At 40.2% G+C, this 24,251-nt stretch overlaps 1 protein-coding gene across 16 annotated transcripts in view; it reads right to left on the reverse strand.

The window, feature by feature from the left end:
• Positions 1–23,963, reverse strand: part of PTPN4 (protein tyrosine phosphatase non-receptor type 4) — a 269,179-nt gene extending 245,216 nt beyond the window's left edge. For 4 of the 16 annotated variants that reach the window (XR_012133350.1, XR_012133348.1, XR_012133349.1 and 1 more), the window contains exon 1: positions 22,412–23,452. Coding sequence is in view for 5 of the 16 variants with exons in the window: in XM_073241311.1 (XP_073097412.1) it covers positions 22,412–22,981 (570 nt within the window). In the remaining 11 variants the exon portion in view is untranslated. Of the gene's footprint in view, positions 1–22,317 lie in introns of all 16 variants that reach the window. The other 12 variants (XM_037001056.2, XM_073241317.1, XM_073241321.1 and 9 more) reach the window with 9 other exon arrangements.
• Between the last annotated feature and the right edge of the window lie 288 nt (positions 23,964–24,251).

A 24,251-nucleotide genomic window follows, 5' to 3' on the forward strand; every position in this document is an offset into this window, starting at 1 on the left:
AAAGTATTGCCTTTGGTTACACAATGTTTTTGCCAAACAGTTCAGGGGAAAATAATCCACTACCCTTTATGTGTGCTTTATACATACTCTTCTCAAAAAGAGAAACTGACTGAATAAAAATCTTTATCGGGAGCCAAGATGGCGGTGTGAGTAGAGCAGCAGAAATCTCCTCCCAAAACCACATATACCTATGAAAATATAACAAAGACAACTCTTCCTAGACTAGAGACCAGAGGACACAGGACAACATCCAGACCACATCCACACCAGCGAGAACCCAGCGCCTCACAAAGGGGGTAAGATACAAGCCCCGGCCCAGTGGGTCCCAAGGGCCCCTCCCCCAGCTCCTGGCGGGAGGAGAGAGGTCTCAGCAGGAGGGAGAAGGAACCCAGAACTGCTGAACACCCAGCCCCAGCCATCCGGATCAGAGGGCAGACACAGTGCATGCGCGGGACCCTGGATACTAGGGAACAGGGAGCAGGTACCGAAGGCCGGTGCGGGAGGACAAAAGAAAAGCAAGCGGCAATCTTTTTGTTGTTGTTGTTGTTGTTGTTGTTTTGTACTGTTGAGTGCTTTTTGAAAGTCTTAAAGAGACAGGGACCCCAATACTAGGGAAACAGGGCAGCAAGACCGGCGAACGGGTAACAGAGGCTGGCGCCGGACAACAAAAGAAAAGCGAGTGGCCATTTTTTTTTTTTGTTCTTCTTGTTGTTGTTTTGTTTTGGCGGGCGCTTTTTGGAAGTCTTAAAGGGATAGGGACCCCAATACTAGGGAAACAGGACAGCAAGACCAGTGAGCAGGTGCCTGAGGCTGGCACCGGAGAATAAAGAAAAATGAGCGGCCATTTGTGTGTGTGTGTGTGTGTGGTCGTTGTTTTGTGTTGGCAGGTGCTTTCTGGAAGTCTTAAAGGGGCAGGGCAGGACACTTAGTCCAGAGGTAGGGATTCCGGGATCTCTGGGCACTCTAATCCCCTGGGCTGCAGGGAGCACGGAGGCCGCTTACAGAGATAAACAGCCTCCTGACCGCTCCCCCTCAAACGCAAGTCCACCACTTTGGAGTAGCAGCCCGAGCCAGGCCACGCCCAAAAAAACAGCAGAGATAAACTCCATAGCAGCCAGGCAGGAAGCAGAAGCCCTGTCTGCGCTCAGCTGCCCAGCACAAGCCACTAGAGGTCGCTATTCTCCTAGGAGAGGAAGGCCACAAACCAACAAGAAGGGAAGTTCTTCCAGCCGTCACTCGTCCCAGCTCTGCAAACTATTCCTATCACCATGAAAAGACAAAATTACAGGCAAACCAAGATCACAGAGACACCAGAGAAGGAGACAGATCTAACCAATCTTCCTGACAAGAATTCAAAATAAAATTCATAAACATGCTGACAGAGATGCAGAGAAATATGCAAGAGAAATGGGATGAAGTCCGGAGGGAGATCACAAATGAGAGAAAGGAGATTACAGAAATGAAACAAACTCTGGAAGGATTTATAAGCAGAATGGATAAGATGCAAGACGCTATTGATGCAACTGAAACCAAAGAACAGGAACGCATAGAAGCAGACATAGAGAGAGATAAAATGATCTGCAGGAATGAAACAATATTAAGAGAACTGTGACCAGTCCAAAAGGAACAATATCTGTACTATAGGAGTACCAGAAGAATAAGAGAGAGGAAAAGGGATGGAAAGTATCTTGGAAGAAATAATTGCTGAAAACTTCCCCAAACTGGGGGAGGAAATCATCGAACAGACCATGGAATTACACAGAACCCCCAACAGAAAGGATCCAAGGAGGACAACACCAAGACACATAGTAATTAAAATGGCAAGGATCAAGGACAAGGAAAGAGTTTTAAAGGCAGCTAGAGAGAAAAAGGTCACCTATAAAGGAAAACCCATCAGGCTAACATCAGACTTCTTGACAGAAATCCTACAGGCCAGAAGAGAATGGCATGATATACTTAATGCAGTGAAACAGAAGGGCCTTGAACCAAGGACACTGTATCCAGCACGACTATCATTTAAATATGATGGCGGGACTAAACAATTCCCGGACAAGCAAAAGCTGAGGGAATTTGCTTCCCACAAACCACCTCTACAGGGCATCTTACAGGTACTGCTCTATATGGGAGCACTCCTAGAAAGAACACAGAACAAAACACCCAACATACGAAGAATGGAGGAGGAGGAATAAGAAGGGAGAGAAGAAAAGAATCTCCAGACAGTGTATATAACAGCTCAATAAGCGAGCTAAGTTAGGCAGTAAGATACTAAAGAGGCTAACCTTGAACCTTTGGTAACCACGAATTTAAAGCCTGCAATGGCAATAAGTACATATCCTTCAATAGTCACTCTAAATGTAAATGGACTAAATGCACCAATCAAAAGACACAGAGTAATAGAATGGATAAAAAAGCAACACCCATCTATATGCTGCTTACAAAACACTCACCTCAAACCCAAAGACATGCACAGACTAAAAGTCAAGGGATGGAAAAACATATTTCAGGCAAACAACAGCGAGAAGAAAGCAGGGGTTGCAGTACTAATATCAGACAAAATAGACTTCAAAACAAAGAAAGTAACAAGAGATAAAGAAGGACACTACATAATGATAAAGGGCTCAGTCCAACAAGAGGATATAACCATTCTAAATATATATGCACCCAACACAGGAGCACCAGCATATGTGAAGCAAATACTAACAGAACTAAAGGGGGAAATAGACTGCAATGCATTCATTTTAGGAGACTTCAACACACCACTCACCCCAAAGGATAGATCCACCGGGCAGAAAATAAGTAAGGACACACAGGCACTGAACAACACACTAGAACAGATGGACCTAATAGACATCTATAGAACTCTACATCCAAAAGCAACAGGATATACATTCTTCAAAGGGAACATGGAACATTCTCCAGAATAGACCACATACTAGCTCACAAAAAGAGCCTCAGTAAATTCCAAAATATTGAAATTCTACCAACCAATTTTTCAGACCACAAAGGTATAAAAGTAGAAATAAATACTACAAAGAAAACAAAAAGGCTGACAAACACATGGAGGCTTAACAACATGCCCCTAAATAATCAATGGATCAATGAACAAATTAAAATAGAGATCAAAGAATATATAGAAACAAACGACAACAACAACACAAAGCCCCAACTTCTGTGGGACGCAGCAAAAGCAGTCCTAAGAGGAAAGTATATAGCTATCCAGGCAGACCTGAAGAAGAAAGAACAATCCCAAATGAATAGTCTAACATCACAATTATTGAAATTGGAAAAAGAAGAACAAATGAGACCGAAAGTCAGCAGAAGGAGGGACATAATAAAGATCAGAGAAGAAATAAACAAAATTCAGAAGAATAAAAAAATAGAAAACAATCAATGAAATCAAGAGCTGGTTATTTGAGAAAATAAACAAAATAGATAAGCCTCTACCCAAACTTATTAAGAGAAAAAGAGAATCAACACAAATTAAAAGAATCAGAAATGAGAAGGGAAAAATCACAACAGACTCCACAGAAACACAAAGAATTATTAAAGACTACTATGAAAACCTATATGCCAACAAGCTGGAAAACCTAGAAGAAATGCACAACTTCCTAGAAAAATACAACCTTCCAAGACTGACCAAGGAAGAAACACAGCAGTTAAACAAAACAATTACGAGCAAAGAAATTGAAACGGTACTCAAAAAACTACCCAAGAACAAAACACCCAGGCCGGATGCATTTACCTCGGAATTTTATCAGACACACAGAGAAGACATAATAACCATTCTCCTTAGAGTTTTCCAAAAAATAGAAGAGGAGGGAATACTCCCGAATTCATTCTATGAAGCCAAGATCACCCTAATACCAAAACCAGGCAAAGACCCCACCAAAAAAGAAAATTACAGACCAATATCCCTGATGAATGTAGATGCAAATATACTCAATAAAATATTAGCAAACCGAATTCAAAAGTATATCAAAAGGATCATACACCATGACCAAGTGGGATTCATCCCAGGGATGCAAGGATGGTACAACATTCGAAAATCCATCAACATCATCCACCACATCAACAAAAAGAAAAACAAAAACCACATGATCATCTCCATAGATGCTGAAAAAGCGTTTAACAAAATTCAACATCCATTCATGATAAAAACTCTCGGCAAAATGGGAATAGAGGGCAAGTACCTCAACATAATAAAGGCCATATATCATAAACCCACAGCCAACATCATACTGAACAGCAAGAAGCTGAAAGCTTTACCTCTGAGATCGGGAACTAGACAGGGATGCTCACTCTCCCCACTGTTATTTAACATAGTACTGGAGGTCCTACCCACAGCAATCAGACAAAACAAAAAAGTACAAGGAATCCAGATTGGTAAAGAAGAAGTTAAACTGTCACTATTTGCAGATGATATGATACTGTACATAAAAAAACCCTAAAGACTCCACTCCAAAACTACTAGAACTGATATCAGAATACAGCAACGTTGCAGGATACAAAATTAACACACAGAAATCTGTAGCTTTCCTATACACTAACAATGAACCAATAGAAATAGCAATCAGGAAAACAATTCCATTCACAATTGTATCAAAAAGAATAAAATACCTAGGAATAAATCTAACCAAAGAAGTGAATGACCTATACTCTGAAAACTACAAGTCACTCTTCAGAGAAATTAAAGGGGACACTAACAAATGGAAACTCATCCCATGCTCGTGGCTAGGAAGAATCAATATCGTCAAAATGGCCTTCCTGCCCAAAGCAATATACAGATTTGATGCAATCCCTAACAAATTACCAGCAACATTTTTCAATGAACTGGAACAAATAATTCAAAAATTCATATGGAAACACCAAAGACCCCAAATAGACAAAACAATCTTGAGAAAGAAGAATAAAGTAGGGGGGATCTCACTCCTCAACTTCAAGCTCTACTATAAAGACTACTAATCAAGACAATTTGGTACTGTCACAAGAACAGAGCCACAGATCAGTGGAACAGACTAGAGACTCCAGACATTAACCCAAACATATATGGTCAATTAATATTTGATAAAGGAGTCATGGACATACAATGGCGATATGGCAGTCTCTTCAACAGATGGTGCTGGGAAAACTGGACAGCTACATGTAAGAGAATGAAACTGGACCATTGTCTAACCCCATACACAAAAGTAAATTCAAAATGGATCAAAGACCTGAAAGTAAGTCATCAAACTATCAAACTCGTGGAAAAAAACATAGGCAAAAACCTATTAGACATAAACATTAGTGACCTCTTCTTGAACATATCTTGCTGGGCAAGGAAAACAACAGCAAAAATGAACAAGTGGGACTATATCAAGCTGAAAACCTTCTGTACAGCAAAGACATCATCAATAGAACAAAAAGGAACCCTACAGTATGGGAGAATATATTTGTAAATGACAGATCCAATAAAGGTTTGACGTCCAAAATATATAAAGAGCTCACATGCCTCAATAAACAAAAATCAAATAATCCAATTAAAAAATGGGCAGAGGAACTAAACAGAGAGTTCTCCAAAAAAGAAATATAGATGGCCAACAGACACATGAAAAGATGCTCCACATCACTAATTATCAGAGAAATGCAAACTTAAACTACAATGAGGTATCACTTCACACCAGCAAGGATGGTTGCCATCCAAAAGACAAACAACAACAAATGTTGGTGAGGCTGTGGAGAAAGGGGAACCCTCCTACACTGCTGGTGGGAATGTAAATTAGTTAAACCATTGTGGAAAGCAGTATGGAGGTTCATCAAAATGCTCAAAACAGACTTACCATTTGACCCAGGAATTCCACTCCTAGGAATTTACCCTAAGAATGCAGCAATCAAGTTTGCGAAAGACAGATGCACCCCTATGTTTATTGCAGCACTATTTGCAATAGCCAAGAATTAGAAGCAACCTAAATGTCCATCGGTAGATGAATGGATAAAGAAGATGTGGTACATACACACATGGAATACTACTCAGCCATAAGAGGGCAAATCCTACCATTTGCAGCAACATGGATGGAGCTGGAGGGTATTATGCTCAGTGAAAAAAGCCAAGCAGAGAAAGAGAAATACCAAATGATTCCACTCATCTGTGAAGTATAAGAACAAAGGAAAAACTGAAGGAACAAAACAGCAACAGAATCACAGAACCCAAGAATGGACTAACAGGTACCAAAGGGAAAGGGACTGGGGAGGATGGGTGGGTAGGGAGGAAAACGGTGGGGGAAGAAGAAGGGAGGTATTAAGATTAGCATGCATGGGGGGTTGGGAGAAAGGGGAGGGCTGTACAACTCAGAGAAGACAAGTAGTGATTCTACAACATTTTGCTATGCTGATGGACAGTGACTGTAAAGGGGTTTATAGGGGGGCCTGGTATAGGGGAGAGCCTAGTAAACATAATATTCTTCATGTAAGTGTAGATTAATGATAACAAAAAAAAAGAGAAAGAAAGGAAAGGGGGATTACTCCCTGATAGGATAAAACTAACTGTAAATCAACAATGAATGCATGCTTTAAATGTCCTTAATTTTGATCACTTAAAGGGTGTCAGATGATCAGCTATGGAGGTACACTTTTCTGATAATATTCCTTTCTCTTAAAAAAAAAAGAGAAGCAGTTCCTGTGTGGTGACCTCCAATGAGTTCTACACAACGGTATAAAGGGCATATCAAAGTGTGGGCTAAGGGTCTGTTTGTGTTTATACAGAGAATCAAAGCCTAATTTGGCCACCCAGAAAATGAACTAAGATACGATATGAAGAAGAACTTCCAACATCAGCACTCTCTGGAAGACTCATACCAGAAGATGATCATCAAAAAACCTCAACAAAGATCCAGGTGATGCTGCAGTTGTAGCTGCATTCATCCCACCAGTTCCTGGACTTACCATTGGAATGAAGAAGGAGATATCTAAGCTGGCCTGTGCATACAGTAAAACAACAAATTGACTGGATCTATACTGTTGGAACTCAACCAAAAATTAGGAGAAGTGCAAGTTGTAGTGCTCCAAAGTCTTACAACTACAGACTATCTACTGTTAAAAGAACATAGGGATGTGAACAGTTCCCAGGAATGGGTTGTTTTAATTTGTCTGATTTCTCTCAGACTGTTCAAGTACAGTTGGACAATATCCATTATATCATAGACAAATTTTCACAAATGCCTAGGGTGCCTAACTGGTTTTCTTGGCTTCACTGGAGATGGATGGTAATTATAGATCTGCTTTGGTTATGTAACTGTATTCCTATTATGTTAATGTGTGTGTGCAATTTAATTAGTAGTTTAAACCTATACATGCTTAAGTTACTCTACAAGAAGATATGTCAAAGAAATAATCAATCTTCCCATATTTTCTTCCGTCTGCTACCTCTATAGCTTTTCTTCTTCCTTCCTAATTACAAACCTTAAATAGAATTCTTGCCTCATATCGAATTCACCGAGTATTATAATTCCTCCAAGTGGTAAAGATACCTCAAGACAAATGCTGGGCATAGAGCCACTGGGCATAAATCTCCAAAGAAGTAAAAAGCTAACCTTTTCAAACAACATAGCTTCTCTCTCACTTACCAACTTTACATTTCCCTGTATGGCCACGGAAGATGACTGGTTAGCCAGAGACGGGTAAGATTCCTCAAGGGAGGAACAACCTAAGACAGGCACAGTCGCAGGGGGGCCATCAGGTGAGAAATTGCGGATCAACAGAGGTGAGGCTTAGAACCTCACCCCCCTGTTTTGAGAGAAATCTTCTGCATTCGTGGATGTTTTGTTGCCCTGGTCTAGCTTGGCTTAACACATGGTCTGCAGGCACACACTTGATCATCTACATTTGCTCTCCTGCAGCACTGGACTGTGTTTTCTGCCTTTGTCTTGCATCTACCTACCACTTCAGCATTTTATTAAAAATGGTGATAATAATAATAATAAAGGGAGAAATGTGGGATTCATATATGAATCAAGTATAAAAATCAAACAAATATTCATATTTGACCTGATTATTTATAGTTCATACTGCATGATCAAAACCAAAAGTTTTTCTGATGACTGCCCTTGTACTGTTCACCACATAAGAACTTATTCACTATATAAGAATTTGTTCACCATCTAAGAACTTGTTCGTTATGCTTCAGAAGATTGGAGACTGACAAGAATTAGGCTTGGGGTGGATTAATGATTGTGCATTGAGCACTGACTCCCCTATACAGAATTTTATTGTTGTTAACAACCATTTGATCAATAAATGAGAGATGCCCTCTCAAGAAAAAATTAAATCTTTATCACCTTTATGGGTGAGTATATTAGGGAGGACCCTTTCACATAAAATGCTTGCAAATATTAAGTGCCACTGTACATTTTGACAAGAAACACAGAACTTTAGAACAAGAAAGCACCCAGGAGACAATCTTAGTGATAACTTCTTCATTTTCACAACAGATTAAATTTGAGGCTCAAGAACTAAATAAATTGCCTGATGTCATATATAAGCTAGTAGAAGAGTCAATCCTACCACTCAGATTTTCTAGGTAGCATGATCTAAAGCTGGGGGGTCCAATACTAAAGCTACTTAGCAACATCTGGTTATTTAAATTTAAACTAGCTAAAATTAAATACAATATTAAATTCAGTTCCTCAGGCACAATAATCACATTTCAGGTGCTCCATCCACACCTGGATAAATGACTGCCATATCTGACAGTGCAGAAAAACGGTATTTCTATCATTGCAGAAAGCTTAATCAGACAGCATGATCTAATAAGAAGCTTCAGAGACAGACAGCTCTAGTTCTAATTCTACTTCTTAAAAGTGTGATTCTAGACAAATTATTCAATTTCTCTTTGCCCACATTTGGGGGAGCAGGGTGAAGAAGCAAAGCACTAACAATACCTGCTCACAAAGTCTACTTGGATGATTACGTGGAATAACATGAAAAGCCCCTTTACACTGTGTGGCACTTAACAGACAGTAAACATTTACCATCAGGACGCTTTTGTCTTTTGACTCCTCTATGTAACCAACCTCCTGGCTAAAGACACAAACACAATTAACTCATTCAAATTAATATATTGCCTCAAGATAATCTACAGTATCTAATTTTCAATTGGTTCCTATCAACCTCTTTAAATACTTGCACCTCTCTTCCAGTGTTTCTATTTAAAAATAATGAAATGAGAGGCAAGCCAAGATGGCGGCATAAGGAGGGCAGCTGAAATGTCCTCCCAAAACCATATATATTTTTGAAAACACAATACAACTCTTCCTAAAAGTGAGACCAGAGGATACAGTACAATAGCCATGCTTCATCTACATCTGCGAGACCTCAGCATCTCACAAAGGCAGTAAGATACAAACCGTGGCATGGCGGGACCTGAGAGACCCCCCACCCCCACCCCCCAGGTCCCCAGCAGGAGGAGGAGTCAGGCTGGGGAGGGAGTGGAAGCCCAGGACAGCTATATAACCAGCCCTAGTAATGCACACTGGTAGCACAGACACACATTGCACAGTGTGCTGGATATTTGGGAAACAGAAAAGTAAAATCTGTGAGAGGGTCCCTGCAGCCGGCTCCCCTGGAACAAAAGAAAAGCGAGTGCGTTTTGAAAGTCTTAAAGGGACAGGGGCCTGAGAGCTGGATGGAAGTGCCCAGGCACACTCAGCACAGCAGCTGGGAACCCCAGGGAATTTCAGGCACCCCAACCCCTGGGAGGCAATGCAGCGATGAAGCCCCTCACGGTGATAAACACCCTGCCAGTTGTTCCTCCGCAGGCGCAGCCCCACCACAGCAGCTGAGCAGTCAGCTAGCAGCCACACACATGCATGCAGAGGCCAAGCAGCTGGGGAACAGCCCCACGTGCGGACGCAGAGCCGGAGCAGCCAGGGAGTAGTCGCACGGGCAATCACAGCAAAGTATCCGGGGAGCGGTTGCGTGCCCGCTCACAACGGCAGAATAGCCAGGGAGTGACTGAGTCCACAGAAACCGCCAGAATCTCCTTCCAGCGTGCAGGCGCCTGGGCCAGAATCAGAGCCTGACAGAGACGTGCAGCAGGCCAACACAGGCAGAGGAAACCGGGGCAAGGCACGAAGGCAAGCTGTTCCCGCAGGAGAGCATGCCTAGTGTGCCTGCCACTCCCCTCAAGGCTCAGAGCTACAATGACAGTGACCCCACCCATGGCACCTTAGGGGTAATCCAGAGTCTGCGCAAGGTGTGAGAGTAATGGACACAGGTGTCAGAGAAGGGCAAGGCAAGCAGCAAGCAGGAAAGGACTTTGTTCTCCCAGCTGACAGATGCGCTACCGATAGCTATCGCCATGAAAAGGCAGAAGAATTTTGTACAGTCTAGAATTACCCAGACAACCCCTGAGAGAGGGCCTGGGGACATAGATTTAACCAATCTTCCTGCAAAGGAATTCAAAATAAAGGTCATACCAAGCTGATGGACCTGCAGAGAAATATGTAAGAGGTAAAGGATCAAGTTGGGAGGGAGAATACAGAAATAAAACAATCTCTGGAAGGGCTTAAGAGCAGACTGGATGAGGTGCAGGAGGCCATTAATGGAATAGAAATCAGAGAACAGGAACACAAAGCTGCAGCAGAGAGAGATAAAAGGATCTCCAGGAATGAAAGAATATTAAGAGAACTGTGTGACCAATCCAAATGCAACAATATTAGCATTATACGAGTACCAGAAGAAGAAGAGAGAGAAAAAGAGATAGAACCTGTCTTTGAAGAAACGATTGCTGAAAACTTCCCCAAACTGGGGGAGGAAATAGTCTCTCAGACCATGGAGGCACACAGAACTCCCAACACAACGGACCCAAGGAGGACAACACCAAGACATATAATAATGAAAATGGCAAAGATCAAAGACAAGGACAGAGTACTAAAGGCAGTCAGAGAGAGAAAACAGCTCACCTACAAAGGAAAATCCATCAGGCTATCATGAGACTTCTTAACACAAACCTTACAGGCCAGAAGAGAATGGCATGATGTATTTAATACATTGAAACAGAAGGGCCTTGAACCAAGAATACTTTATCCAGCATGACTATCATTTAAATATGGAGGAGGGATTAAACAATTCCCAGACAAGCAAAAGTTGAGGGAATTTGCCTCTCACAAACCATCTCTACAGGATATTTTAAAGGGACTGCTATAGAGAGAAGCACTACTAAGGGTAAATAGATGTGACCAGAGTAAATAAAATCACAGCAGAGAAAGCAGACCAACCACATACTAACGAAAGACAAAAAACAAAATCAACTACCCACAAAAGCCAACAAAGGTAATACAAAAGACCACAGAATGGAACAACCAACATATAAAGAAAGGAGGAGGAGGAATAAGAAGGGAGAGAAATAAATAATCATCAGACAGTGTTTATAACACATCAAAAGTGAGTAAATTAGACAGTAAAATAGTAAAGAAGCTAATCTTGAACCTTTTGTAACCACGAATCTAAAGCCTGCAATGGCAATAAGTACGTATCTTTCAATAATCACCCTAAATGTAAATGGACTGAATGCACCAATCAAAAGACACAGAGTAATAGAATGGATAAAAAAGCAAGACCCATCTATATGCTGCTTACAAAAGACTCACCTCAAACCCAGACACACACAGACTAAAAGTCAAGGGATGGAAAAAGATAGTTCATACAAACAATAGGGAGAAAAAAGCAGGTGTTGCAGTACATGTATCAGACAAAATAGACTTCAAAACAAAGAAAGTCACAAGAGATAAAGAAGGACATTACATAATGATAAAGGGGTCAGTCCAACAAGAGGATATAACCATTCTAAATATATATGCAACCCAACACAGGAGCACCAGCATATGTGAAACAAATACTAACAGAATTAAAGGAGGAAACAGAATGCAATGCATTCCTACTAGGAGACCTCAAAACACCACTCACTCCAAAGGACAGATCCACCAGACAGAGAATAAGTAAGGACACACACGCACTGAACAACACACTAGAACTGATGGAGCTAACAGACATCTACAGAACTCTACATCCAAAAGCAACAGGATACATATTCTTCTCAAGTGCACATGGAACGTTCTCCAGAATAGACCACATACTAGGCCACAAGAAGAGTCAGTAAATTCAAAAAGATTGAAATTCTACCAACCAACTTCTCAGACCACAAAGGCATAAAACTACAAATAAATTGTACAAAGGAAACAAAAAGGCTCACAAACACATGGAGACTTAACAACATGCTCCTAAATAATCAATGTGTCAATGACCAAACTAAAATAGAGAACAAGCACTATACAGAAACAAATGACAACAAGAGAACAATGCCCCAACTTCTGTGGGACACAGCGTACACAGCAATCCAGGCATATTTAAAGAAGGAAGAACAATCCTGAATGAATAGTCTAAAGTCACAGTTATTGAAACTGGAAAAAGAAGAACAAATAAGGCCCAAAGTCAGCAGAAGGAGGGACATAAAAAGATTAGAGAGAAATAAATAATAACATTGACAAAATAAACAAAATAGATAAGCCCCTAGCCAGACTTAATAAGAGAAAAAAGAGAATTTATACACATCAATAGAATCAGAAATGAGAAAGGAAAAATCACGACGGACACCACAGAAATACAAGAATTATTAGAGAATACTATGAAAATCCAAATGCTAACAAGCTGGATAATATAGAAGAAATGGACAACTTCCTAGAAAAATACAACCTTCCAAGACTGACCAAAGAAGAAATAGAAAATCTAAACAGACCAATTACCAGCAAAATTGAATCAGTAATCAAAAAACTACCCAAGAACAAAACCCCCGGGTCAGATGAATTCATCCCTTAATTTTATCAGACATATAGAGAAGAAATAATACCTGTTCTCTTTAAAGTTTTCCAACAAATAGAAGAGGAGGGAATACTTCCAAACTCATTCTACGAAGCCAGCATCACTCTAATACCAAAACCAGGCAAAGACACCACCAAAAAAGAAAACTGCAGATCAATATCCCTGATGAACATAGATGCAAAACTACTCAACAAAATATTAGCAAACTGAATTCAAATATACATCAAGAGGAACATATACCAAGTCCAAGTGGGATTCATCTCAGGGATGCAAGGATGGTACAACATTCGAAAATCCATCAACATCATCCACCACATCAACAAAAAGGACAAAAACCACATGATCATCTCCATAGATGCTGAAAAAGCATTCAACAAAATTCAACATCCATTCATGATAAAAACTCTCAATAAAATGGGTACAGAGGGCAAGTACCTTAACATAATAAAGGCTATATATGACAAACCCACAGCCAACATCATACTTAACAGCAAGAAGCTGAAAGCTTTTCCACTAAGATTGGAACATGATAGGGATGCCCACTCAACCCAGTGCTATTCAACATAGTACTGGAGGTCCTAGCCACAGCAGTCCGACAAAACAAAGAAATACAAGGAATCCAGATTGGTAAAGAAGAACTGTCACTATTTGCAGATGACATGATGTTGTACATAAAAAACCCTAAAAACTCGACTCCAAAGCTACTAGAACTAATATCAGAATTCAGCAAAGCTGCAGGATACAAAATTAATACACAGAAATCTGTTGCTTTCCTATACACTAACAATAAACTGGCAGACCTGGAAATCAGGAAAACAATTCCATTCACAATTACATCAAAAAGAATAAAATACCTAGGAATAAACCTAACCAAGGAAGTGAAAAACCTATACCCTGAAAACAACACACTCTAAAGAGAAATTAAAGAGGACACTAATAAATGGATACTAATCCCATGCTCTTGGCTAGGAAGAATTAATAATGTCAAAATGGCTATCCTGCCTAAAACAATCTACAGAGTCAAAGCAATGCCAATCAAAATACCAACAGCATTCTTCAACGAACTGGAACAAATCGTTTTAAAATTCATATTGAACCACGAAAGAACCCGAATACCCAAAGCAATCCTGAGAAGGAAGAATAAAGTAGGGGGCTTCTCACTTCCCAACTTTGAGCTATACCTCAAAGCCACAGTAATCAAGACAATTTGGTACTGGCACAAGAAGAGACCCATAGACCAGTGGAACAGAATAGAGACCCCAGATATTAACCCAAACATACATGGTCAATTAATATATGATAAAGGAGCCATGGACATACAATGGGGAAAATGACAGCCTCTTCAACAGTTGGTGTTGGCAAAACTGGTCAGCTACATGTAAGAGAATGAAACTGGATCACTGCCTAACGCCATACACAAAAGTAAATTCGAAATGGATCAAAGACCTGTATGTAAGTCATGAAACCATAAAACTCTTAGAAAAAAACATAGGCAAAAATCTCTTGGACATAAACATGAGCGACTTCTTCATGAACATATCTCCCCAGACAAGGGAAAGAAAAGCAAAAATGAACAAGTGGGACTACATCAAACTGAAAAGCTTCTGTACAGCAAAGGACACCACCAAAAGAACAAAAAGGTATCCTACAGTATGAGAGAATATATTCATAAATGACAGATGTTATTTTGAATATATTCAAAATAACAGTTACCAAAGGAAAAGGGACTGGGGATGGGTGGGAAGGGAGGGATAAGGGGGGGTGGAAAGTAAGGGGGCATTACAATTACCATGTATAATGTGGGCGGGGTCATGGGGAGAATATATTCATAAATGACAGATCCCATAAAGGGTTGACATCCAAAATATATAGAGCTCATGCACCTCAACAAACAAAAAGCAAATAATCCAATTAAAAAATGGGCAGAGGAGCTGAACAGACACTTCTCCAAAGAAGAAATTCAGATGGCCAACAGACACATGAAAAGATGCTCCACATCACCAGTCATCAGAGAAATGCAAATTAAAACCACAATGAGATATCACCTCACACCAGTAAAGATCACTACCATCCAAAAGACAAACAACAACAAATGTTGGCAAGGTTGTGGAGATAGGGGAACCCTCCTACACTACTGGTGGGAATGTAAACTAGTTCAACCATTGTGGAAAGCAGTATGGAGGTTCCTCAAAAAGCTCAAAATAGAAATACCATTTGACCCAGGAATTCCACTTCTAGGAATTACCCTAAGAACGCAGCAGCCCAGTTTGAAAAAGACATATGCACCCCTATGTTTATCACAGCACTATTCACAATAGCCAAGAAATGGAAGCAACCTAAGTGTCCATCAGTAGATGAATGGATAAAGAAGATGTGATACATATACACAACAGAATATTATTCAGCCATACGAAGAAAACAAATCCTCCCATTTGCAACAACATGGTTGGAGCTAGAGGGTATTATGCTCAGTGAAATAAGCCAGGTGGAGAAAGATAAGTATCAAATGATTTCACTCATCTGTGGAGTATAAGAACAAAGGAAAAACAGAAGGAGCAAAACACCAGAAGGCTCACAGAACCCAAGAATGGACTAACAGTTACCAAAGGAAAAGGGACTGGGGATGGGTGGGAAGGGAGGGATAAGGGGGGGTGGAAAGTAAGGGGGCATTACAATTACCATGTATAATGTGGGCGGGGTCATGGGGAGGGCTGTATAACACAGAGAAATCAAGTAGTGATTCTACAACATCTTACTATGCTGATGGACAATGACTGCAACAGGGAATGTGGGGGGAACTTGGTGATGGGGTGAATCTAGTAAACAATGTTCCTCATGTAATTGTAGAGTAATGATACCAAAATAAAATAATAATAAGATAAAAAAATAGTAGTAATAATGAAATGAGTAATGAATGTGGACAAAAATGCCTCTAAGGAAATGGAAGAGAATGTAATAAATTTCTCCTCTTGTATTCCATCTATTTTAAATATGACTATACTGACTGATCATGCAAAGGAAAATAAATTACACTGTTTCTAGATGCTGTACTTCCACACCAATAAATAACATACTGCAGTACTTCTACATCACATTCCCTTTTACCATCTGTACTACTAATTAAATATTAAATGAAGAAATAACACCTTCCTCCTATAGTGTTCTGGCAAACAATAAAAAGAATTTCTGGAATGTTAAAACAATCTTCAAGTCTTCATAGCTTAATCTAATATACTGCCAAATTTAACAAATCTAGACTGTAGCATATAAAAGCACTTTATACCATGCACGTTATTACCCAGAAAAGAACAAAATTCCACTTAGTTTGTAAGCACAGAATTTCTGCCAATAACAAATTTAACACAAAGGCAGCAATTCATATTTAGGCACATTAAGTCACATACACTTGCCATTACTAGTGAAGTCACCAACTTTACATTCCTAATAACAAAAAAAGAATCAAGACAGAGGGTGAGTATAACAAGAGGATATAACCATTATAAGTATCTATGCACCCAACACAGGAGCACTTACATATGTAAAACAAATACTAACAGAATTAAAGGTGGAAACAGAGAGCAATGTATTCATTTTAGGAGACTTCAACACACCACTCACTCCAAAGGACAGATCAACCAGACAGAAAACAAATAAGGAGACAGAGGCACTTAACACATTAGAACAGATGGACCTAACAGACATCTACAGAACACTCCACCCAAAAGAAGGATATACATTCTTCTCAAGTGCAAATGGAACATTTTCAAGAATAGATCATATACTAGGCCACAAAAAGAGCCTCAGTAAATTCAAAAAGATTGAAATTGTACCAACCAGCTTCTCAGGCCACAAAGGTATGAAACTAGAAAGAAATTACACAAAGAAAACAAAAAAGCTCACAAATACATGGAGGCTTAACAACACCCTCCTAAATAATCAACAGACCAATGACCAAATAAAAACAGAGATCACACAATATGTAAAGACAAATAACACAATAACTCAACACCGCAAAATCTGTGAGACACACAGAAGGCCGTGCTAAGAGGGAAGTATATTGCAATACAGGCTGCCTCAGGAAAGAATAACAATCCCATATGCACAGTCTAAACTCATAATTGATGAAACTAGAAAAAGAAGTACAAATGAGGCCAAAGTAAGTAGAAGGAGGGACATAATAAAGATTAGAGTAGAAATAAAAAAAGTCAAGAAGAATAAAACAATACAAAGAATCAATGAAAGCAGGAGCTGGTTCTTCAAGAAAATAAACAAAATAAATAAGCCCCTAGCCAGACTTATAAAAAAAAAAGAGAGAGTGTACACACATAAACAGAATCAGACATAAGAAAGGAAAAATCACTAGACACCATAGAAATACAAAGAGTTATTAGAGAATACTATGAAAAATTATATGGTAACAAACTGGATAACCTAGAAGAAATGGACAACTTTCTAGAAAAATACAACCTTCCATGGCTGACCCAGGAAGAAACAGAAAATCTGAAAAAATCAATTACCAGCAACAAAATTGAACTGGTAATGACAAAACTACCTAAGAACAAAAGTCCTGTACCAGATGGCTTCACTGCCAAATTTTATCAAACATTTAGTGAAGACCTAATACCCATCCTCCTTAACGTTTTCCAAGAAGTAGAAATGGAGGGAATACATCCAAACTCATTCTATGAAGCCAGCATCACTCTAATACCAAAACCCGGCAGACATCACAAAAAAAGAAAATTACAGTCCAGTACCCCTGACATGGATGCAAAAATACTCAATAAAATATTAGCAGACCTAATTAAAAAATACCTCAAAAAAGATCATCCATCATGATCAAGTAGGATTTATTCCAGGGATGCAAGGATGGTACAATATTCAAAAATCCATCAACATCATATACCACATTACCAAAAGGAGGACAATAATCACATGATCATCTCCAAAGATGCCAGAACACATTTGACAAAATTCAACATCCGTTCATGATAAAAACTCTCAACAAAATAGGTAAAGAGGGCAAGTACCTCAAGATAATAAAGGCCATTATGACAAACCCACAACCAACATTAATTATACTTAACAGCGAGAAGCTGAAAATTTTTCCTCTAAGATCGGGAACAAGACAAGGATGCCCACTCTCCCCACTTTTATTCAACATAGTTCTGGAGGTCCTAGCCACAGCAATCAGACAACACAAAGAAACAAAAGGCATCCATATTGGTAAGCAAAAAGTTAAACTGTCACTGTTTCAGATGACATGATATTGTATGTAGAAAACCCTAAAGAATCTACCCCAAAAGTACTAGAAAGAATAACTGAATTTAGCAAAGTTACAGGATACAAAATAAATACACAGAAATCTGTAGCATTCCTATATACTAATGATAAACAAGCAGAAAGAGAAATCAAGAAAACAATACTATTCACAATTGCATCAAAAAGAATAAAATACCTAGGAATAAACCTAACCAAGGAAGTGAAAGATCTATACCCTGAAAACTACAAAACAATCTGGAGAGAAATTAAAGAGGATACTAATAAGTGGAAATTCATCCCATGCTCTTCGGTAGGAAGAATTAATATTGTCACAATGGCCATTCTGCCTAAAGTAATCTACAGATTCAATGCAATCCCTTTCAAAATACCAATGGCATTCTTCAATGAACTAGAGCAAATAGTTCTAAAATTCATAAGGAACTACAAAAGACCCCAATAGCCAAAGCAATCCTGGAAGAATAAAGTGGGGGGATTACGCTTCCCAACTTCAAGCTCTACTACAAAGCCACAGTAATCAAGACAATTTGGTACTGGCACAAGAAAAGATCCATAGATCAATGCAATAGAATAAAGAGCCCACATATAAACCCAAGCATATATGGTCAGTTAATATACAACAGAGGAGCCGTGGATTTACAGTGGGGAAATGACAGCCTCTTCAACAACTGGTGTTAGCAGAACTGGACAGCTACATGTAAAAGAATGAAACTGGATTATTGTCCAAGTACATACACAAAAGTAAATTCAAAATGGATCAAAGACCTGAATGTAAGTCATGAAACCATAAAACTCTTAGAAGAAAACATAGCCAAAAATCTCTTAAATATAAACATGAGCAACTCTGTCCTGAATGCATCTCCTCGGGCAAGGGAAACAAAAGCAAAACTGAACAAATGGGACTAGGTCAAGCTAAAAATCTTCTGTACAGCAAAGGACACCATCAGAACAAAAAGGTATCCTACATATGGGAGAATATATTTGCAAACGACATATCTGACAAGGGGTTAACGTCCAAAATATATGAACAACTCACATGCCTCAACACCCAAAAAGCAAATAACCCAATTAACAAATGGGCAGAGGATATGAACAGACACTTCTCCAAAGAAATTCAGATGGCCAACAGACACATAAAAGATGATCCACATCGCTAATTATCATGGAAATGCAAATTAAAACCACAATGAGGTATCACCTCACACCAGTTAGGATGGCTAACATCGAAAAGACTACAAACAACAAATGATGGTGACAATGCAGAGAAAGGGGAACCCTCCTACACTGCTGGTGGAAAGGTAAATTAGTTCAACCATTGTGGAAAGCAGTATGGAGGTTCCTCAAATAACTAAAAATAGAAATACCATTTGACCCAGGAATTCCACTCCTAGGAATTTACCCAAAGAAAACAACTTCTCAGATTCAAAAAGATATATGCACCCCCATGTATATTGCAACACTACTTATAACAGCCAAGATATGAAAGCAACTTAAGTGTCCATCAGTAGATTAATTGATAAGGAAGATGTGGTACATAAACACAGTGGAATACTATTCAGCCATAAGAAAGAAAAAAATCCTAACATTTGCACCAATATAGATGAAGTTGGAGGTTATGCTCAGTGAAATAAGCCAGGTGGAGAAAGACAAGTACCAAATGATTTCCCCTCATTTGTGTTGTGTACCAATGAAGCGAAACTGAAGGGACAAAACAGCAACAGACTAACAAACCCCAAGAAGGGACTAGGGTTACCAAAGGGGAGGGGTGGGTGGGGAGGGAGGGAGAAGAGGATTGATGGGTTATTATGATTAATTAGTACACATGGCGTGGTGGGGATCGTGGGGAAGGCAGTGTCCCACAGAGAAGACAATAGTGGCTGTAGCATCTTATTATACTGATTGGACAGTGACTGCTATGGGGTATGGGTGGGACTTGATAATAAGCATGAACATAGTAACCACATGCTTTTCATGTGAAACCTTCATAAGAGTGTATATCAATACCTTAATAAAAAAAATTCCAAAAAAAAAAGGCAGAATTTTTAAACATTTGTCTCTGAACATCCACCAAACAAGATTTTTACATATTTTTTAAAGTTTTATTGTTTAAAACTGACTATACTGGCCCTCAGAAGGGGGAATAAAAAGTCCTCTAAGTATCTGTCAACAAGAGTCTCCTTGAAAGTATCTGGCATTCTCTTAATTTGTTCTTTAAAGATTTACTCAAAAACATGACCACTGAGCTCCCTTAAAGAGTTAAGAATATAAGTCATGAATAAACACTAGTTAACACTACACATTGTACTGTCACTTTATAACTCTAATTATATTTAAAGACAAAACAATCTGGAATATATAAATCACAGTTTTAATAATAGTCTGGGGGGGAGTCACATAAGTAAAAAATAAACAATGAAAAAAGTCTTTATTACTCTCCTACATAAAGTACTTTACACATTTAGAAAACTTAGACTTCTATGCCTGAACTGATGAAATCTGATTTGTGAGAGTCTATAATTTTTTAAGTCCTTCTATAATAATGAAGTGTACACTGGTCACAGTAGAATACTTCAAATGAATTTTCCTGAGGCTGAATTCTAAGTACATCTGACCCAGAAAGTATTTTTAGCCAGTGTGTTCCTTCAATCAATGCTGGTTTTTATGCCTAGCCTAAATTAGAAATTGGGTGTCACAATTTAAAGTAACAAAGTTACTAGGGACAGTTTTAAAGATACTCCATTAGAACATGAAAAAAAAACCACAAGTTTGAAACAATTCAATATCCACAGCCCAGAAGCTGAGCAGGTTAGAAAAACAGGCAGTAAGTCAGTCACATCCTCATTCATTACTATTTTTGAGGAACCTGTGATTTTCTAATTTAATAAACTTGAATCTATTCAATTCATAATAAAAACTACAAAACATGTGTTTTTCAAAATCTGATGTTAAATGTTTAAAACAGATTGGCTAAATTACAAATATTCTCATGTAGAAAAAGACCATGTTTCTCTTCCTATTAACCATTCAAGAACATACAATGGAACCGTGCACGTTTCAATTAAAAATGGTAACAAAGATACATGTGCCATTAAAAAAAAATGAGATGTGAAAATAGCTTTTGTGGTAAGTACAGCATAAATTTATTCTGACAAAAAATTGTGATGTCCACAAAGTTACTGCACTCTTTTGCTAATGAGTTAGTTAAGTTCTGCACACAAACTTTTGCTTACAAGAAAAGTCTTTAAAAAAAAAAAAACCTACAAGTTAAATTTATATTCAAGTTCCAGATTTAACTGACATATCCAGCTCTATTCCATGAAGTACACTTTAGGCTCTGAATAATTATTTAGTTTAAGGTCAGCTCCTACCTTCAAAAAATGAAAAATAACTTTTTTTCCTCTGGCGCGTTAAGGTTCGAAAATCAGGATTAAAAAATACCCTGACTTTTACTCTTCCACAATCTTCTTTTTACTCAAATCATCTTTTACAAATCGAATACACTGGCTTTTGGCTTTTTGTTTTCCCTCCATAAACATTTAAAACTGTACTATTTCATGGGCCCAAGATCTGGTCATATAAACCTACTATTACTCCAATCTCCGATTCTAAAAGCAGTTGGTTTACTGCAGATATGCAGGTTCTCCTAGAACAAGCACTTGAAAATCCTACAAATTCCCCTTGTCCATGGTGGTGTCACTATACAATGCAACATAGTCTCCCACTCTTTTGAGTTTCACAGAAACATCTATACAGTGTGCAATGGTAAACTGTTCCATTTTAAGGAGACCTTGGGAAATACACTGCTAAGTCTATTCAACTACATAGCTACATCTCAACTTTTCGCCCCAACTAAACATCCCTAAATACCAGTATATAGCAGTAGAATCGTAAGGGACTTGAAAACTTCAATGGCAGGGGCAGTCTGCCCAAGCAGCATGGAGGAGGCAATTATACGAGCCAATTAAAAAGAGGGGGGAGGGAACCCTACCAGCAATGGAAAACTCGGTAGAGTTTAGGTACAGTGGAACATTCCATCTCCGCACCTATTCCATCCCTCTCCCTTCGCTCACCCTTAGCAGAGATTCTAACGATAACCGCAGGGAGCTGCGAGAGCAGAGGTCCGGAGGAAAACGTGGGGGAGGGCGTCTTTTTCTTCCCTTTTATATCATCGTTATCTCCGGCCTGCCTTACCTGGCTCGCCTCGCCAGAGTCGCAAACGCCCCAGGGAACAGCCTCGCGTCCGGCGCGGGGCCGAGAGGTCGGAGAGGACCTGCGAGCCTCTTACCTTCTCACTACAGCCGCGTCCTCTCCGCTGGAGAAGAAAGCGAGTCCGCCGCGCCGCTCCCGGGGGCTGCCTCAGTGCTCCGCCGGCAGCCGCCGCCGTAGCGGCCCCGCCACGGCCCGGAGCCGCCAGCACCACCTCATACTGCAGGGCTGCCGCGACCGGCGCCGCCGAAGAGGCGGGGGGAGGCGGGCAGCCGGCGTGCGCTCCCACCTCTGCGGGGATGAGATAATCCACACCCCGCACAGTGCCGTGGGGGAGGGGAGCCTGGCCCCAATGCTCCGACCCTTCAGCCAAGGCCAAGTCTCTGCTCTCCCGGCTTAGGCCCGAATTCAGCCCCTGAGGACCCAAGAGTCCGGCGAGAACAATGTGGGGGCGCCGCGAGGCGCGGAAAAGCGCACAGCGCGGCGGGAGCGAGCGGGTAATCCTGAGCAGCGTTTGTGTGTGAGTGCAGGCGGAGCTCAACGCCCTCCTTCCTCCACCTTCTCCTCCTCCTCCTCCTTTCCCTCCTCCTCCTTTCCCTCCTCCTCCGTCTCCTCCCTCAAGCACGCCCCGTCTCCCAGGCCACAGCATAGCAACCGAACGTAGCGGCTGCGCAGTCGCCACCACTCAGCTGCCCGGAGCTTCGGGCAGCCCCAGCAGCAACAGCGGCAGCAGCAGGAGGCGATATCGCGAGAGACAAGGCCAAACCCCTTCCCGCTAACGCGGCTGGAGAATCGCACAGCCTCCGCGTGGGGAGACACGCAGGTGCGCGGGAGGCCGGACCTGGATAGGTTGTGGAGCCGGGTTGGGAGGAGAGGCGGGGCGCTGTGGCTCCGCCCCATGGCCTAGCAGTGATTGGCCTTTCGAACTGCGACCTCTGCTGGACCTACTGACTAAGGGACCTGACGGAAGGGCAAAAACCTGTTTTAAAAGGCGAAACCAGACTTCTTGGAACTAGGTCGTTGCAACTTAAGTGCTAGCAGAGGATATAGATTTTAGGATGCAGTTTTGAATCATTTCCTCTCCTAATATAGGCCCTAAAACACAGAAAAGACATCATTAATTTATAAAGCAAATGTTTGGGTGCCATCCGTGTGCCAGGGACAGTGTGTTTTTAAAAACTGAATTAATACATTCTGATAATGCACATGAATTTGGCGTTATCACGCCAGGGTTCTTAGCCAGGTGAATTCTACTATTTTATTGATGGTACAAACTTATTGGTGATAAGACAGACGCCTACGGGCGGGGTGACCTCAACTGAAATGATAGGAGGAAGGATTCAGGGACCCTCACATTCCTTTTTTGCATTCATTTTTGTCAGTTCCCTTTCCTGTCGTCTGGCGCCTTCTTGCTCTTCTTTGCTCTTAGCTTCGGTACCCCACCAGAGTTGGCCGTCATAGAAACTTTCTTTCAGAAATCACTTTCCCTCTAAGCCAACAAAGTCCTATTTACCGAGAGGAAGCATTGCAATATGAAATCTTGCACATTTATAAAAATCTGTGGAAAAGCAATTTCTGTTGACCCTCTTCTCCTTCACACACATGATCAGTTTTTCCATCAATCTGTTAGTCTGTGTTATTCCTGTTTTACCTCTTCTGTTTTCCTTCCCAGAGCTTAGTCCAGCTAGTGCTCATTCATCCTTCCCTTTCCTGCTTCTAGATCTCCATTTTCTATGCCTTTGTTTACACAATTCCTTCTACTAAAATGCCCCTTCACTTCATGGCCACCTCTCAACAACCAATTCTCCTCCAGCCACAGATCACATGGAACTTCCACCAGAAGTAAGAACTTCTTCCTTTGACATTGATAGTATGTACCTCCCTTTTTTATCACAATGTACTTCCTATTCTGTGTTACT

The sequence above is a fragment of the Manis javanica genome, chromosome 7, assembly GCF_040802235.1.
Source record: "Manis javanica isolate MJ-LG chromosome 7, MJ_LKY, whole genome shotgun sequence".
Taxonomy (NCBI): domain Eukaryota; kingdom Metazoa; phylum Chordata; class Mammalia; order Pholidota; family Manidae; genus Manis; species Manis javanica.